Genomic DNA, 18,201 nt, shown 5'->3' on the forward strand with positions numbered 1-18,201 from the left:
TCCAAAGAAAAACATGTATCTCCAAAACAGTAACTTTCTATCAAAAACATCTTCTTAACTTTAAATGGAAATCAAAGTAGGATGATTTTATTCCTACTAATTATTGGTAATTTGAAGCATTTCTATTGGTCCATTCAGTATGGACTTTTCACACAATATAATGGATAGCTGCTGGGCTCAAATGGGTAAACACGCACTTTATCTCAGTAAGAAAATGTCTCATAATAATGTTATTGCCCGCCTCTCTACACAGGTGACTACTACACTCCGGAGGATAATGGCAACTCGTACAGGGGTCACAAGGGCGTGGAAGGTGAGACTGGTGAGGAGACGGAGGAGGATATTGACCAGATTGTGGCAGAGATTAAAATGAGTATGAGCATGGGCAGCCTCAGCAGTGGGACAGACCAAAGCCCAGAGGAACTGGGGGCGGAAATGGGGGCGGAGCCAGCACCCTGTTACCAACCGGAAGCTCTGCCCAAAGCTGAACCTGCTGCTGCCCCTTACCCAGCTCAACCCCACCGCCATGACGGCAGACCCAAATCCCTCAACATCCCTCCAGCAGGACATACCCCACAGCCTCAGAGGGGTGTGAAAGGACGGTCGCGGACCCCTGAGGAGAGGAGGAGGTGGACACAGGAACAGGTCAGAGACATTCCCAGATAAACTCTTCTCAAACTGAAATAATACTCACTCTAAGAGCAGGTTGCCTGGTCAAATGACCTGAGAACACACGCCTACACATTTTAATTGCCTCATCAATTCAGCCTGGTCGTGCCCACTTTAAAGGTTAGGGGGTGGAACGCAAGTGTGTGTCATCGCGGCACACTCAAATAATAAAATTCAGGGTTTATTTACTACTCTTTAATGTGTATAAAGGCACACCTAGTAGTACTTTTACCTTAAAATGACAGCTCCACTGACCTGTAATAGTGAAAATAGAGCTTCTGTTGTTGCTACTCCAGGCTCAGCACTGGAGAAAATGCACTATGTAACCTGTAGCAGAGGGTAGACACCCAGCACCCCCTTGATTTCCAGGCAGTGCTGTAAAAGTAAAAAACACTCTGCAACTGAAGAGGGTAAAAAAAACATACCATGTGGCCTGCCAAAAGTTACATCACATTTTATATTGACACATTACACAAAAATCCAATTAGTGAACCCTTGATGTACTCAAGGTGTTGGTTTATGTTTGCTGGATGATGTGAACATCTGGAAGGAATGGTATTTTGCGCCGCCTTAAGGAGATTTATGATAATGTTTGTTTTGGGGTGGAGTGTAAGACAGAGGAGGGTTTGGTGATTTATTGAAGATGGCAGTGTTTTAGTGAGGATGGTGTGGATGGTGGATTGTGGATAATAAAGAGAGAGATATACAGCTTGTGACAGCCAAAAGAGACGTACAAAATATTGGGGTTTTCTGATGTGCTTGGATATGTTTGAAGGATATAGATGTAAAAGTGTATGCTACACTGCTGTACATAATGATCCACATGAGGCAGTGAGTAGAACAGGGTCATGTTTAACTTGAGGATTTAAACAATAATTGCAGACTGCTATTAAATGTTAAAAACACAGAGTCCCCAGTAAAGAATGGTTCAGCCAATGGTACAGCTAATGGCTGCAATAAGGACACATTGCATCATTCTGAGACTCCGTAGCTAGTTTATTCATTTGTAGTAATCACTTAACAATGGCTCATATCAGAAAGAAGTCTAAGGGTCATAGATTGCGTGTTGTGGTCTGCGCAGTCTGACAGTGGTGTCACAACAATAAGTGGTTATTGTGACAGCTGAAATACCAAGTTTTCAAAAAGCAAGATTGTATATTTCTAATAGATTAACACCTTCTGGTTTTGTTGACAGCTGACTCTACCAGTCGGTTTCTAGTCGAGCTCTTCACTAACGCACCTGTCGGATGAAGGACTTGATAATTACCCTTTGTTTTGAAGAAGGTTTTTTAGCATGGGGAATAAACAACTGACAACAACAGCTTTTATTCACTCAAAATCTGCATTGCTTTACGCTATTGTGAGCACAATTTTCGATTAAAGTCCTCTCCCTGTCCTGTTTTTATACATAATTGTAAAGACCTAGGACAGAAAACTCTGCTGATGTGATGAGAACACAGATACTGCTCCAGAAAACGGTAGCAATGTTAGTGTCTGTGTCTAATGCAAGGTTTATTTACAGCTGCTCTAATGATATATGATGTTGTTACGAGCACAAACACCCTTACAGCACAGATAGATCATTTTAAGTAATGTGTTTAGGTGACTAAGACTTTTGCACAGTGCTGTATTTGTATAGTGAACATATCAGACATGTTAACTTTTGCTCTCGTTGTGTGACTTAAAAAGTCCTGGCTCATAGATCTCTCTAAGCTCGTTTATCAGTAGATATGCTGCAATACTTTTAAGCTATTTATATACACCAGAAGCTAAGATACAGTCCATTGGTGTCGTTTTTATGCACAGTGCCATATACTCTAGCTAAAAGGTTCAGATGAAAGGAGCACAATGTGTAATCTTCCACACAAACTGTAAGCGTCCAATCCAAATGTCTCCGGAGATCAAGGCCAAATCACCAGAAAATGGTCATTTCTTCACCAGTGTTTTTCAGAGGTGTTTGTTAGTGCTATGGGATAAACGCATGTGTCTCCTGCATCCTTCTTTTTCTAAATCTCTGAGTTTGCTCTACAGCCCCAGAGTGTGAGGAGATCTGGTCCATTAAGTCTCACAGTACTGATGTAGTGAGCTTAATAAGCTCAAGAGTCACCTGTTTGGACTCTTTGTTTTGTATGACTCTTGATTCTTCAAATCCTGTGATTTGTGACTTGACTCAGATTCAGATTTAATTGCAATGACTCGTGGCTTATGTCTGACTTTTTATTTTATTATGATTGCTGACTTGACTTGGGCTTAAATTCCTGATTTGACTCGGACTTCAGATCTGCGATAATGACATCAGTTCCTGATGTGGCAAACCAACACGAAGAATGGTATTGTTACGACCCAGTCTAGGGTTGAGCCGTAATAGAATGAGGCGTGTGCTGTGATTAATGTATGGGAAATGAATAACTGTAACAGAGATGAGAATGTGGACGAAAAGGACACAAACGGAAACACAGAATGGCTAATTCATTCAGTCATTCATTATCTGTAACCCTTACCCAGTTCAGGTTCGTGGTGAATCCAGGGCCTATCTGGAATCATTGGGCGCAAGGCAGGAATACACCCTGGAGGGGGCGCCAGTCCTTAACAGGGCAACACACACACTCACACATTCACACACTCACACCTACGGACACTTTTGAGTCGCTAATCCACCTACCAACGTGTGTTTTTGGACTGTGGGAGGAAACCGGAGCACCGGGAGGAAACCCACGCAGACGCATGGAGAACACACCACACTCCTCACAGACAGTCACCCGGAGGAAACCCACGCAGACACAGGGAGAACACACCACCATGCTCCTCACAGACAGTCACCCGGAAGAAACCCACACAGACACAGGGAGAACACACCACACTCCTCACAGACAGTCACCCGGAGCGGGAATCGAACCCACAACCTCCAGGCCCCAGGAGCTGTGTGACTGCGACACCTACCTGCTGCGCCACTAGTGAACTTCAGGAAGTGTAAAATAAAAGGAAACAAAAGACAAGGTCTTACCTCACTCCCTAGGTATATACAAATATATTTTTTAAGAAATGTCCAACTTAAAGCAACACTGCAGGCTCAGCACGGCAGAAACTGCACTGTGTAACTTACGGTGGAGGATAGGAAACCCCCACCCTTTTATTTCTGGCCAGTGCTGTAAAACTGATAAACACTCTGCAACTGCTGGGTGAAGCGGCTCCAGTCTGACTCTGATCTTAATGCGGTGTGTGACTGTCCAGCGCTGTGCCACTTGTTTGAATTCTGAGTGTGAAACTCTTTCAGCCCCAGGGCCAAAACACACCTTGTTGCATCCACTCATCCTCTGCTCTGAAAATCTTCCCTTCGCACTGGACACACAGGTGTAAACAAAATGACATACTGACCTTCACAGACAGTTCATTGCTGACTGCTCCATGGTCCTGAAGAATTTGTGAATATCGTTTAAATTTCACTCGCTTTGGCTTGAGAATTTGCGAGTTTGCCGAGATACTGAGGCCAGCCTTTACCTGACTCGAAATCTGCTTTATATTATTCCTATATATACAACACATTGTTATTTGTGTGTATACATGTTTAACATGTTTAAGGATATTTTTCACAGACTAATCAATGGTGCTAAACTACAGGGGGATCCCACCACATATTCAAAATTTCTCAATAAGACAAAGATAAAGATGCAAAGGTCTCAGCTTAAAACTCCGCTATTCTCCCTTGCATTCATCCTCCCAGTGTCATAAATGTTTGTTTTTTGTTTTTTCATATTGTCTTTATGTTGTCAGTGTGCTGCTACATCACCTGTGACTTCTAAGCGTCTTTGGGTTCTTGTAAAGCGCTTTATAAATATAATGTATTATTATTATTATTATCATTAAGGGCGGCATGGTGGCACAGCAGATAGGTGTCGCAGTCACACAGCTCCAGGGACCTGGAGGTTGTGGGTTCGATTCCCGCTCCGGGTGACTGTCTGTAAGGAGTGTGGTGTGTTCTCCCTGTGTCTGCGTGGGTTTCCTCCGGGTGACTGTCTGTGAGGAGTGTGGTGTGTTCTCCCTGTGTCTGCATGGGTTTCCTCCGAGTGAATGTCTGTGAGGAGTGTGGTGTGTTCTCCCTGTGTCTGCGTGGGTTTCCTCCGGGTGACTGTCTGTGAGGAGTTGGTGTGTTCTCCCTGTGTCCGCGTGGGTTTTCTCTGGGTGCTCCGGTTTCCTCCCACAGTCCAAAAACACACGTTGGTAGGTGGATTGGAGACTCAAAAGCTTACAGATTGGATTGGATAAGCGCTTACAGATAATGGATGGATGGATGGAATATATGCTGAGGGGACTTTTAATTTGATGCATATATGACTATGATATACAGGATCTCACCACTGTTGAGATATCTCTGAAATGCTGAGAGGTAGTAAGAAGTTAAACAACATTATTAACTAATGTCTTTTAAAGTAACCCCATGTCTAAGGGTGTGTTTAGCTGGTAGAGCTGGAGTGAGCCAAGAATGACCTCCAGTTGCTTTTCTGATTTACAATGAACTGATTTAAAAGGTTCCTGACCTTTAATGTTTTAATTAGGGCTGGTACGGTCGCTTTTGAAGGGGTGAGATCTTAATTTCCCTGCTTTAGCTGGACGAGAGCAGAGGCCGTGATATTAGCGTCCCACCTGGACCCCTGCCTTGGCGTAAAGCCACATGACAAACGAATTTGATCAAGTGCTGATGAGTGGACGGAGGGAAACTAATTAGAGAGTTTGAGTGTCCAGCAGAGTAAAAGAGGATGCTTTTTAGTTGCTATGAATATATGTAATATGTAATGTAGCCTGTTTAATCTGCAGATTTATGATGTACTGTCTGACCACAGGAACAAAACAATAGCTTTTTCCCTTCCTTTGTGTGTGTGTGTGTGTGTGTTTCCATCTTCTGCCTGTTGTTGTGTATGTGATAAGTTGAGTGTTGCCTCCTGATTCCCGTAGGGTTTACAGCCCCAAGAATCCCACCATCACACACCATCTCATCTTCTGCGCTGCTTGTTTTCTTCTTGTACCTGTCTCACAAACCTCTCTGTCCTTGTCTTTTTCTCCCTCTTCTTCTCTTTGTTTCTCTTTCACCCCTTTTCTCTTCTTTGTATCTGTATATTAACCCTTTTTCTCTGTCTCTTTTTTGTTTTTCTCTTTGCTTATACCTTTTGTCTTCTCTGTTCTCTCTCTCTCTCTCTCTCTCTCTCTAGGTGTGTAACAGTGTCGAACAGCCTAGGAAGCAGCAGCGTTCTGATCTGAACGGTCCACTGGAGAACAACAACGTCCCAGAGGTGGATCCATTAACCTTTAACCTATAGAGCCACAGGGCATTTCACCAATTAACTTCATACATTATACACACAGTAATAAGGGGAGAAAACACACCTGTCAATCAAACCCCTTCACGGACTCCATGTTAATTCACTGCACACTGCTGCACTGAGCTTCTATTCAAATGCGTGTCATCTCCGCACAAGTAAAAGCGATCAGACCGGCGAAAGTAAACCAAACAGCTGTTGATGTGATACGTTACGACTGGCGTGTTGTTCTCATTTCTCTGTTTGTGTCAGACTCATGTCAAATCTGTGGCTTAATATATCACTTTGTTATATTTAAATATTGAATGCAGATCATAGTTTTTCTGGCAAAATATGGACTGTGTAAAATATGGACTCCAAAATATGGCGTGTGTAAAGTGTTTCCTTTCCTCCATTCTTCTGTTTTTCCTGTGCCTCACTATGTTTTGAGCCCTGCCCCTCATTCTCCTCCTTTGCTCTGTCACTGCTGATGGACGAAATGAATTGGCTTCAGCTCTGTCTGAGACTGACAGCTTTGTATTTACACCAGGAAAAGAGCGCTCAGCCTTGACCTGCCAGTTCTCCTTAGAGATACATCACAGACACACACACACACACACACACACACACACAATCACAATAAGAGCCTGTTCCTGTTACTCTCCGTATTTAGCGCAGGACTCTCAGGACAATAACTAAAAACTAAATTATTTCCCATTTCCTACAGGTGTCTATTACTTTATTATTTAACTCCATATGAGTCCAATTATAAGATCTAGTTTGTTTTATGTTCCAAAAATATCAGAATTTCATTTTACATCACAACTTTTATGCCTTCACCAGCCACTCCCCAAGGACCCCTAGAGGAACACATCGGCTGTTTCTGTTATGAACATTTTTAATTGACCTATTTTCTGATTGGCATTTTTAAATTACACAAAAGCTCTTTTATTTCACAACAGTGAAGAAAGGTCTATATCCCTTTAAATGCGATCATATAGGGGCCCTTTAAATGAGATGATATAGGGGCCCTTTAAATGAGAGCCTGAGCTGGTTTTCAATGACTGCAACAAACGGTGTATGAAGGTCAGTCAAATATTGAGCGAGACGTTTTAATTTGGGCTAATGTAGTGCTTGATGGAAGAGCGGGAATTGTTAAAATTCTTGGTGGATAATAGCATTGTGTATAATTAGCATCTCATTTTTCATGCAGATGCATTCAGATGAAGTCGGCAAGTTTAGCTCTAAGTGCTAAGAACAATGGCTCAATTAAAGCGGCCGGAAATCGGGTTTGATTTGAGAGGGTCTCGTCTTTTGAAGGTCGACTCGCTGGATGTGTGTGTGTTTTTTTTGTTTGAAGAGCTGCTGTTAAGCAGTTATCATCAAGCTAATTATTCAATAAGCCCTAGAAACAGCCAGCAGTTTTTAGAAACGCTTACTGTAGGCATCACTACTGATTAAAGGAGCAGTGGGTGCTTTTCTTACCTCCAGGAATGTAACAAACAGCATTTATGAAAGTGATCATTATGTTTTACAATTTTTCTACAAATTACAGCTTGCATGAACTGAAGAATCAAATTGCTGTGTAGTCCCTGGATGAGCCAGTGTGTGCTCCATAGGGCGGGACCCCCTCATGGATGTGGCCATGTTTTAAAATAGGTTTAGTACAGAATCTGTGACACAGGCAGGCCACTAGGTGTGAGTATAATGGCTGTTTCATGATGGAAAGAACAATCATTGTGGAAGGTGATTGATTGCTCCTCATGACAGTGTTATTGATAATGTGTTCTTAGCAGGGAGCCCATGGCAACAAGCTCAGGTTGAATCATCTGTGTTTCGTAGAAGCAAATAAATATAAATAGTAGGACTCTAGTAATAATCTATTAACAATAAAATAAAATAAAATAAAATAAATTAAAATACAGGCGCAGCAGGTAGCGTCGCAGTCACACAGCTGCAGGGAAAAAGAGGTTGTGGGTTTGAGTCCGGCTCCGGGTGACTGTCTGTGAGGAGTGTGGTGTGTTCTCCCAGTGTCTGCGTGGGTTTCCTCCGGGTGACTGTCTGTGAGGAGTGTGGTGTGTTCTCCCAGTGTCTGCGTGGGTTTCCTCCGGGTGACTGTCTGTGAGGAGTGTGGTGTGTTCTCTCTGTGTCTGCGTGGGTTTCCTTCGGGTGACTGTCTATGAGGAGTGTGGTGTGTTCTCCCAGTGTCTGCGTGGGTTTCCTCCGGGTGACTGTCTGTGAGGAGTGTGGTGTGTTCTCCCTGTGTCTGTGTGGGTTTCCTTCGGGTGACTGTCTGCGAGGAGTGTGATGTGTTCTCCCAGTGTCTGCGTGGGTTTCTTCCGGGTGACTGTCTGTGAGGAGTGTGGTGTGTTCTCTCTGTGTCTGCGTGGGTTTCCTCCGGGTGACTGTCTGTGAGGAGTGTGGTGTGTTCTCTCTGTGTCTGCATGGGTTTCCTCCGGGTGACTGTCTGTGAGGAGTGTGGTGTGTTCTCCCTGTGTCTGTGTGGGTTTCCTTCGGGTGACTGTCTGCGAGGAGTGTGATGTGTTCTCCCAGTGTCTGCGTGGGTTTCTTCCGGGTGACTGTCTGTGAGGAGTGTGGTGTGTTCTCTCTGTGTCTGCGTGGGTTTCCTCCGGGTGACTGTCTGTGAGGAGTGTGGTGTGTTCTCTCTGTGTCTGCGTGGGTTTCCTCCAGGTGACTGTCTGTGAGGAGTGTGGTGTGTTCTCCCTGTGTCTGCGTGGGTTTCCTCTGGGTGACTGTCTGTGAGGAGTGTGGTGTGTTCTCCCTGTGTCTGTGTGGGTTTCCTCCAGGTGACTGTCTGTGAGGAGTGTGGTGTGTTTTCCCTGTGTCTGTGTGGGTTTCCTCCGGGTGACTGTCTGTGAGGAGTGTGGTGTGTTCTCCCTGTGTCTGCGTGGGTTTCCTCTGGGTGACTGTCTGTGAGGAGTGTAGTGTGTTCTCCCTGTGTCTGTGTGGGTTTCCTCCGTGTGACTGTCTGTGAGGAGTGTGGTGTGTTCTCCCTGTGTCTGCGTGGGTTTCCTCCGGGTGCACTGGTTTCCTCCCACACTCCAAAAACACACGTTGGTAGGTGGATTGGCGACTCAAAAATGTCCGTAGGTGTGAGTATGTGAGTTTGTGTGAGTTGCCCTGTGAAGGACTGGCGCCCCCTCCAGGGTGTATTCCTGCCCAATGATTCCAGGTAGGCTCTGGACCACCGTAACCCTGAACTGGATAAGCGGTTACAGATAATGTATGAATGAATGAATGAATGAAATGTATAACTAATTCAATATACAATTTGATGTAATTCATTGGGGTTATATATATTGTCCCTTCTCAAGACTGAAGCTTTTAAAAACTTATATTTAAACGTAAAAAGAATGAAAGAGTGTAAGATCAACAAAATGGAATGATACTATATTAGTAGTGTTTATTGATTTTAAACCTAATCATATTTATCACAGCAGTTAAAAATCAAGTATGTCCATGTATTTTTGACAGGGAGATAAGTGTGTAAAGTGTTATGAAAGACAATATGGTGAAAAGAAACCACGCTTTTTACTTTATTATAATATACATGTGTAATATTGAATATCAGAGTCTCTTAATTTGCTGAATGAAAATTCAACTTGTTAATGAATAAATGGAGGAACTAAACAAGGTAGAAGAGGAAATCAGGAAACCAACAAGTGCCGCATCTGTGTGTGTGTGTGTGTGTGTGTGTGTGTGTGTGTGTGTGTCTGTGACAGAGAGAGAGAGAGAGAGAATTAGTTAAATGCTAGTCTCAGCCACTTGAATCGCCTCCTTTTACACGTAATGCCAAAATAGCAGACTTGTGATTGGTCCTTTGTGTGTCAGTCAAAATCCTTTTCCTGCAGTTGTCGGTAGTTTTGGCAAAAGGCACCAGACTCTTCTTAGACTGGCAACGCGAGACTAGTTAAATACAATCTACTTTCTGATCTTAACAATAGCGATTGCTAATACATCACAAGGCTCTGTAACAACAGCAATTTATAAGGCGGCGCCTCTGTGCCCTAATTTGATAATTGATGATTAATTACATGTTAAAAAAAGTACATGTTAAATTTCTGCATTCACTGTGAAGCTGAATGCTTTGCTAACTCCTCTGCTGTTGGTCTTCATTTAATTATCATGACTGTAACTTCTTTGAAGCCTCTCCTCTCAGACTGCAGTTAATGTGCCCTGATACACTCTTAATGCTGACGTCCTGTCCGGATGCTTGTGTTTTAAAGTGATGGCCATTACTCTGTCCGCTGCTGGAACTTTGGCTCAAAGACCACAACCCAGGAGAGAGTCTAAATAATTGACATGAACTTGTGTTGACTGTCTGACCTGCAATTTACTTTAACTGTGAATGCCTGGGTCATGGGCAGCTTCACCACTTTGAGAACTTTAGTTCTGGATATTAGTCATGGGGATTTCAGTCCAATTTTATATATACATTTGCATTATATTGTGGATATTTGAATGTTAAATTACATTATATTATATTATAATTATATTATTCATTCATTCATTGTCTGTAAGTCTTATCCAGTTCAGGGTCGCGGTGGGTCCAGAACCTACCTGGAATCATTGGGCGCAAGGCAGGAACACACCCTGAAGGGGGCACCAGTCCTTCACAGGGCAACACACACACTCACACAACGGACACTTTTGGAGGAAACCCACAAAGACACAGGGAGAACACACCACACTCCACACAGACAGTCACCCGGAGGAAACCCACGCAGACACAGGGAGAACACACCACACTCCTCACAGACAGTCACCCGGAGGAAACCCACGCAGACACAGGGAGAACACACAGAACACACCACACTCCTCATAGACAGTCACCAAAGGAAACCCACGCAGACACAGGGAGAAACACACTACACTCCTCACAGACAGTCACACGGAGGAAACCCACGCAGACACAGGGAGAACACACCACACTCCTCACAGACAGTCACACGGAGGAAACCCACGCAGACACAGGGAGAACACACCACACTCCTCACAGACAGTCACCCGGAGGAAACCCACGCAGACACAGGGAGAACACACCACACTCCTCACAGACATTCACCCGGAGGAAACCCACACAGACACAGGGAGAACACACCACACTCCTCACAGACAGTCACACGGAGGAAACCCACGCAGACACAGGGAGAACACACCACACTCCTCACAGACAGTCACACGGAGGAAACCCACGCAGACACAGGGAGAACACACCACACTCCTCACAGACAGTCACCCGGAGGAAACCCACGCAGACACAGGGAGAACACACCACACTCCTCACAGACATTCACCCGGAGGAAACCCACACAGACACAGAGAGAACACACCACACTCCTCACAGACAGTCACCAGGAGCGGGACTCGAACTCACAACCTCCAGGTCCCTGGAGCTGTGTGACTGCGACATCTCACTGCTGTACCACCATGCCGCCCTGATTATGTATATATATATATATTACTTTATCATGTGTATAACAAGTTTTGCTGTGATACTAGCCCATAATTGGAGAACTGTAGCTTGATGTATCACATACATTTTACCTCTAAAAGTGCATAAGAAGTGTTGATACCCGACATGAGAAACACACCATTAATTATGATTGATTTTTGTTTCCAATAAATCTGTTTGTAGACTGTTAATTAACTTCAAATTTGTGTTTATCCGTGCGTTTCTGTGAGGCTTCCTATCTGTTCTAGTTCTGCTTTGTGCTGTCTGTGCTTCAGCCGCCTGCAGTGGTCTTTTCTTGTCTAGATCTTGTGGCCTTAGTTCTTGCTTTTCAGAAAGTGAAAAAACAAAATAGAGTTTTTCCATGTTTTGCTTTTTACTGTTTGTGAAGAAGAAGCAGAGCTTATTATTTGTGTTCGTGTCTCATCTGCTGTTCTAACTCCAGTATTTCTGTTTTTCAGACATCGAAGAAGACAGCATCGTTCCCCAGCTTTGTGGATGGTAAGTGGACACTTTGTGTTTCTGTTTTTATCTGCCTCGGATGATCCCCTGGAGAAGTTTTAAACTTCTCAGACACAAATCAAAAGAAAACAAGAACAAAACAAATTTGCCACACATCGTAACTAATATCCAGAGCGAGAAGATTACAGCGGCGCAGTGGGGGAAAAGCAGGCCTTTGACTTCTCTGAACTGAAGGCTGATTTTGCTGGTGTCTGTGATGTGTGACGCTGTGGTGTTGTGCAGTTTAATGATCAGTGATTACAGGCGTGTTTTCTAATGAAACCTTTTTTCAATTTCATCCCTAAAGGGAAAAAACCCATGTAGACGCGTCCTGTGTGAGTTAGCAGCATGTGTACGAAGAAATAACGTTTGTCAAAAACAGCGTATCATTAAAAACTGAAATGCTGTCTGTCTTTATCAGATGAAGCTTTCATCTCTGTGAAAACCAAAAAAATACAACCAACTTCTACGACTGAACTGTAGAGGTGTGGTCAGTATCGATGCAGATTTTTTAGAAAATAGACAGGAAGCCTCTTTCAAACTGGAAGCTGGAATGAAGTCAGAAAACTGCACTTAGATTTAGTAGTTTTCTGCTTTTCTCTTGGTTCTGAAAAATTTATGACTTGTATTTAATGCCCATTTTGACTAGGAATTAAATAAGTAATAGGTGTCAGAATTATTACTAACAGTAATACAGTCCTATAAACTGTAGCCTAGCTTGGAGTCATCCTCTGAGAGAAAGGAGAGAAGCGATTAGAATCTGAAGCTTTATATTTCGGCCAAATGATGTCAGAACGGTGGGATCTAAGACAGCTGGTTGCGTTGGGTGACTGTGTCCCTTGGTGGGCATCACAGAGTCCGCATCTCCATATCACAGACTCTGATTATACCCAGAGAGGCTCTAGAGCACCCGCGGCCATATAAACTCCATTTTACCCCCAGCGCCTTGGATACAACCGCCCATCAAACATGTCCTATATTCACTGCTTACTGGATGGTTCCTGGTGCAGTTGGTGTATTTCAGTCATTTCTGTGTGATTAGAGCAGTGTCTTTATTAAAGCAGATTTGGGGAATATTTGAGAGTCTTGGGGGTCAATCTGCTGCTCAATTAATTGCTTTCAAAACAGCACTTGAGGCGCAGTGGAATCATTTGAAAACTCTCAGTCACAGAATAGAACAAATCTTAAAATTTAAAGTGGACATGTGAAAAATCACTTGTTCAGTGCGTGTGCACATTATTGTGAGAAGGTAGGGGTTTTGTGGTCGGCCGATGTCAGAAAATGTGGGATAAAATGCACTGTTTTGAATTTGTGCTGCTTCTTACATGAAGTGCTGAGACTTTATAATGGTACTGCCTCCTTATCTTTTAAACTGTGTCTCTTCAGCAGATGTTAAGAGGGCAAAAATAGGGCCAAATATGGTCAAAATGGCAGTTTTTAGCAAAAATGATAAATCAGATTCATCATGATTTTTTACTTAAAATAGTGTGATAAATAATTTAAATTGCTGTGGTTTTGTGCCAGTTCTAATTTGCATTAAAACGATTTCACGGTGTGAATGCTCTGTATTTGATCTCTCTCTCTTTCTCTCTCTCTCTCTCTCTCTCTCTCTCTCTCTCTCTCTCTCTCTCCCTCTCTCTCTCTCCCTCTCTCTCTCTCTCCCTCTCTCTCTCTCTCTCTCTCTCTCTCTCTCTCTTTCTTCTCTCCTTCTCTCTCTCTCTCCTCTCTCTCTCTTTCTCTCTCTCTCTCTCTCTCTTTCTCTCTCTCTCTTTCTATCTCTCTCTTTCTCTCTCTCTCTCTTTCTCTTTCTCTCTCTCTTTCTCTCTCTCTCTTTCTCTCTCTATCTCTTTCTCTCTCTCTCTCTCTCTCTCTTTCTCTCTCTCTCTTTCTATCTCTATCTCTCTCTCTCTCTTTCTTTCTCTTTCTCTCTCTCTTTCTCTCTCTCTCTTTCTCTCTCTATCTCTTTCTCTCTCTCTCTCTCTCTCTCTCTCTCTCTCTCTCTCTCTCTCTCTCAGTGCCTGGTCCCTGTGAGCCTGAAGACCTCATTGATGGGATCATTTTTGCTGCTAATTACCTGGGCTCCACCCAGCTGCTGTCAGAGAGAACCCGTCCAAAAACATCCGCATGATGCAGGCGCAGGAGGCTGTGAGCCGGGTCAAGGTACGAAACCTGAGATTGTTAGCTTGTGTGCTGCCGTGAGGAATGAAACACCAACAACTGCAGCTGCAGAAAGAAACAGTGATTACACCTTTATAGATTCTCTATGAACAGGTTTGAGTTTGTGCCTTATCTGTTGTTTTCAGCTTCATTTTGAACAGTTATGGCTAGAATATAAAATACGGTCTTTCTTGCCCTTATCTCTCACAATAACTGAAATAAATATAAATTATGTCGTCGCACAAAAACAAATCTGTCATGGAAACGCAAGCTGTTTCATCTTCAGAGAAATTCATATGCAGGTATCACTGGTGATATCTGGCACCTCTAAGAGCTGATGTGTACATATGGCATGCGTATTTCATCAGTTTAAAACTGAAAAACACTGTAATGTGTTTCTCTAGTGGGTTTATTGGCTAAAAACAAGGCTCAGGCCATGAAGTGAAAGCATATTGGGATAATTTAGTGACCCATGTGGATTCCCTAATCGCCCTAAATGAGGCTCAGAGGGGCCTAGGCTTATCTGGTGTGTTTCAGGGGCTTCGTTAGCGCTTTAGGAGAGAAGCAAAGCTGGACCTCTGCTTTAAACCCTGCCTCTAAACCCTGTCGCCATGCAAACCCTCACCCTCTCCCTTATCCCCAACAGACTGCTGCGGTTTTGAGCTTCCCCTCGGCTCCAGCGGGTCGTACGGTGGTTGGGTCCTATTTTTGTTATGAGATGAGATGAGATTTTGTTTGTTTACACCCCAGGAGATGTTGTCTAATCAGTAGTTATGGGATTAGAGTGTAATCTCCCTCACTCTCTGTGGGCTTGGATGAGAGCTTTTCAGCTGCCACGCTCCTCGCCAACCACGAGTGCATTTGTGTATGCTCTATAACACCCTCCTGCTGAATCAAAGTGACTTGGTTATTAGTGGAATTTTTCTTCCAAGTTTTTTTTTTTTTTTAATTGACATAGAAAAATGTAAAACAGCACTTGTTTGAGTCGAGCTGCACACTTTTAAGAGCAAAAAAAACATCCATGTACACCACTCAGACATTCCCTATTACTGCTATCACTTCTGCTCGACTGTACAACTATTTGTCGAATGCCGTTTCTATAATTGGATGTAATCTCTGAACATGCCGCCTTGCTCTTTTAATTAAATAGGGGGGGCAGACCGGCCAGCTGACTCTACAGGGACCTGGTGCTCTTTATCTTGCCAGCGCAGTTTAAGTCTTGGGCCAGAATTAGCGTTCGTTAGCACACACGCATCCTCCTGGCAGATGGGATAGAAACTGCATCCATGATATGGCACTGTAATGTGAAATCTGGTGAAAAAACATCAGAGAATCTGTTACACCTGGCTTTCTCTAAACATAGACCTGCCATTTTATAAAGCATACTCCTGCATCTCTCAACTCAATCTATATTAGCAAAATTGCAGAAAACACACCTGTATAATCTGGTATAATCTTTTTTAGCAACTGCCTCAAAGCCTAGATTAGGTTAAAAAATATATAGTACAGTGGAACCTCTACCTACGAACTTGATCCGTTCCGTGACGCGTAATCCGTTCCACGCGTAAGTGGAAAAGTTCGTTTCTCGAGTCAATTTTCCCCATTTAAAATAATGGAAACGCAATGAATGCGTTCCAGCCCCCACCCCCCGAAAGTCACGCTTTTTACACTGATATATGTTTCCAACACTCTCAAATTAGTAAAAAAATACATGTAGCATTACTACATATCGCTACCTTGAAGACGTGACGACTGGCTGGAGGAGTAACACAGGCACTGGCTGTATGACGGGAGGTGGGGGGTGGGTGGAATAACGGAGAGTAGGCGGTGAATGTGGGGAGACGAAGCGTAGATACGGCTTAACTTAGCATGAATTTCGATGTCTGCTATTTACACTAATGCTAAATTGCTAAAGCTACAATTTGCTAATCTTAAAAGCTCACTCAAGTCTGAGCGCTGGGAGACTCGGCGATTGGGGTCAGTGGCCATTTCCAGCCACCGTCTCCGCGGAGTCTCGGGTTCATTTCTAGAGTCGTGGTTCGTTGGTGGAGGCAAAAAATATTCAAAAGCCCGGTTTGTATCTTGGAAAGTTCGTTAGTATAGGCGTTCGTTAGTAGAGGTTCCACTGTATGTGATACACTTAAAAAACATGGCTGCTCCCAAGTCCATAGAAACTATTGATTTGAAACAGTACTGAAAATGTGTGTGAGCTCAAAATATACAATATACTGAGCAAGGACAATGTCATAAATTCAAAGTAATATGTTTATGAAGCAGCAAAAGTGACTTGAGTGCAGTGCCACCTTCTTGTGGAGAATTTAATCCTGGTAAAAACAAGTGAGTTAGTTTAGTTATGGAGCTTTTCCACGGCATGGTCCCTACTTGACTTGCCTAGGCTCGACTTTTGCTTTTCCACTAGGAAAATCTGGTACCCCGATCCCTGGAACCAGGTACTGTTTTAGTACCCACTCCCACCTGGTTCGAAGCAAGCAGAGTAGGGACTAAATCTGATGTGTAATCCCTGCAGAGCACTGATTGGCCAAAGAGACTTGCCTGAATGGCAAAATGCAGACCTCCAGCACAAATCACGTTTGTTTTATCCGACTCACAATGGCAGCTCATAAAAAAGGTGAATATATGATGAGTAAACAGTGGCTAATGTCACTGCTGCCGTTGTTGTGGTTTTCAAAGACCGTGCTTTCTATGAGAGAGGAGGATGTGCAACATCACTGGCTACGTTTTGTGTGGTAAAGAGACCAGGGAAGATTTATAATCCTTTGAATAAGCAAACCTTCCCCCTGGACGATGCGAAGCAGAACATGCACAGGCAGGTGTCATTAATGCAGGGACAAAGACAAAAGAATGGAAGAATTCTGCAGAGTCAATGCTTCCTCGATGTCAAATCCATAGATGGGCGTGGCAGGGGCCCATGCTGCATAAATACAGCTCTGGTTCTGCCCCATTCGCCTCGAAAGACCACGTTTGTTTCGTAACGAAGAGCTGCTCTTGTACACAAAAGGAATCCTGCGAGTGCTGTGTCTTGAAGAATGTAAGGCTGCCTTTGATCACGCTCAGTGGATTCAATTCAGTGCTGAAAACAGCGGTTTGGAGGCAGAGGCGTTCCAGGGCGCTGAATTAAAACGCTGGAATTGAAATCGTTGTCAGAGTGATGAATAGTTAATGTCAGGTGCACGCTGCGTCAGTCGGCAGAAAAGAGCCTCTTTTACAAATGAGAGAAGAGGCTGTGAATGCTGATGGCTGCTCGTGTCTTCACTTCTACAACTTAAAGGAATACAGATCTCAATCTACTGCATCAGATCTGTACACTCAACTGACAACAATATTTAAGTGTCTTTGAGCTCAAAGCCCTTTGATCATAAGCTAATGGGCAGCTGCTGAATTCCATGAGTTAATCTCTGAATACTTCATGAATATTACAACTTGACTGATATCAACAATGTATGGTTTTATTTTTATCTGGAAAAACATTACAGATTTTACACCAATAATGACAGCCCCTTATTGTCAAATGCAAAGAAAGAGGTCATTTACATATACAATCACAACCACAATGTATTCTGTAATAAATGATAACAAATTGCCACAAATTCTTCTACTGAATGATGAGTTTAATTTTTTTTAGAGATTCGAGAAAGCGTAAGATTTAGAGCTTAATCTACATCGGCTAAATGCATTTTATTAAGTAAATAAGTATTATTCATTCATTCATTCATTATCTGTAACCGCTTATCCACTTCAGGGTTGCGGTGGGTCCTGAAATCATTGGGCGCAAGGCGGGAATACACCCTGGAGGGGGCGCCAGTCCTTAACAGGGCAACACACACACACTCACACACTCACACCTACAGACACTTTTAAGTCGCCAATCCACCTACCAACGTGTGTTTTTGGACTGTGGGAGGAAACCGGAGCACCTGGAGGAAACCGGAGCACCCGGAGGAAACCCACGCGGACACAGGGAGAACACACCACACTCCTCACAGACAGTCACTCGGAGGAAACCCACACGGACACAGGGAGAACACACCAACTCCTCACAGACAGTCACCGGAGGAAACCCACGCAGACACAGGGAGAACACACCACACT

General features: G+C 43.5%; 1 protein-coding gene across 1 annotated transcript in view; it reads left to right on the plus strand.

Moving 5' to 3' along the window:
* The window catches only part of LOC136679606 (amyloid-beta A4 precursor protein-binding family A member 2-like), a 118,957-nt gene that overhangs the window by 80,046 nt on the left and 20,710 nt on the right, over positions 1-18,201 (plus strand). The window contains 5 exon segments of the mRNA XM_066658234.1: positions 254-645; positions 5,874-5,954; positions 11,895-11,934; positions 13,950-14,033; positions 14,036-14,094. Coding sequence (XP_066514331.1) covers positions 254-645; positions 5,874-5,954; positions 11,895-11,934; positions 13,950-14,033; positions 14,036-14,094 — 656 coding nt within the window.

Source organism: Hoplias malabaricus, chromosome Y (assembly GCF_029633855.1).
Source record: "Hoplias malabaricus isolate fHopMal1 chromosome Y, fHopMal1.hap1, whole genome shotgun sequence".
NCBI classification, from domain to species: Eukaryota; Metazoa; Chordata; class Actinopteri; order Characiformes; family Erythrinidae; genus Hoplias; species Hoplias malabaricus.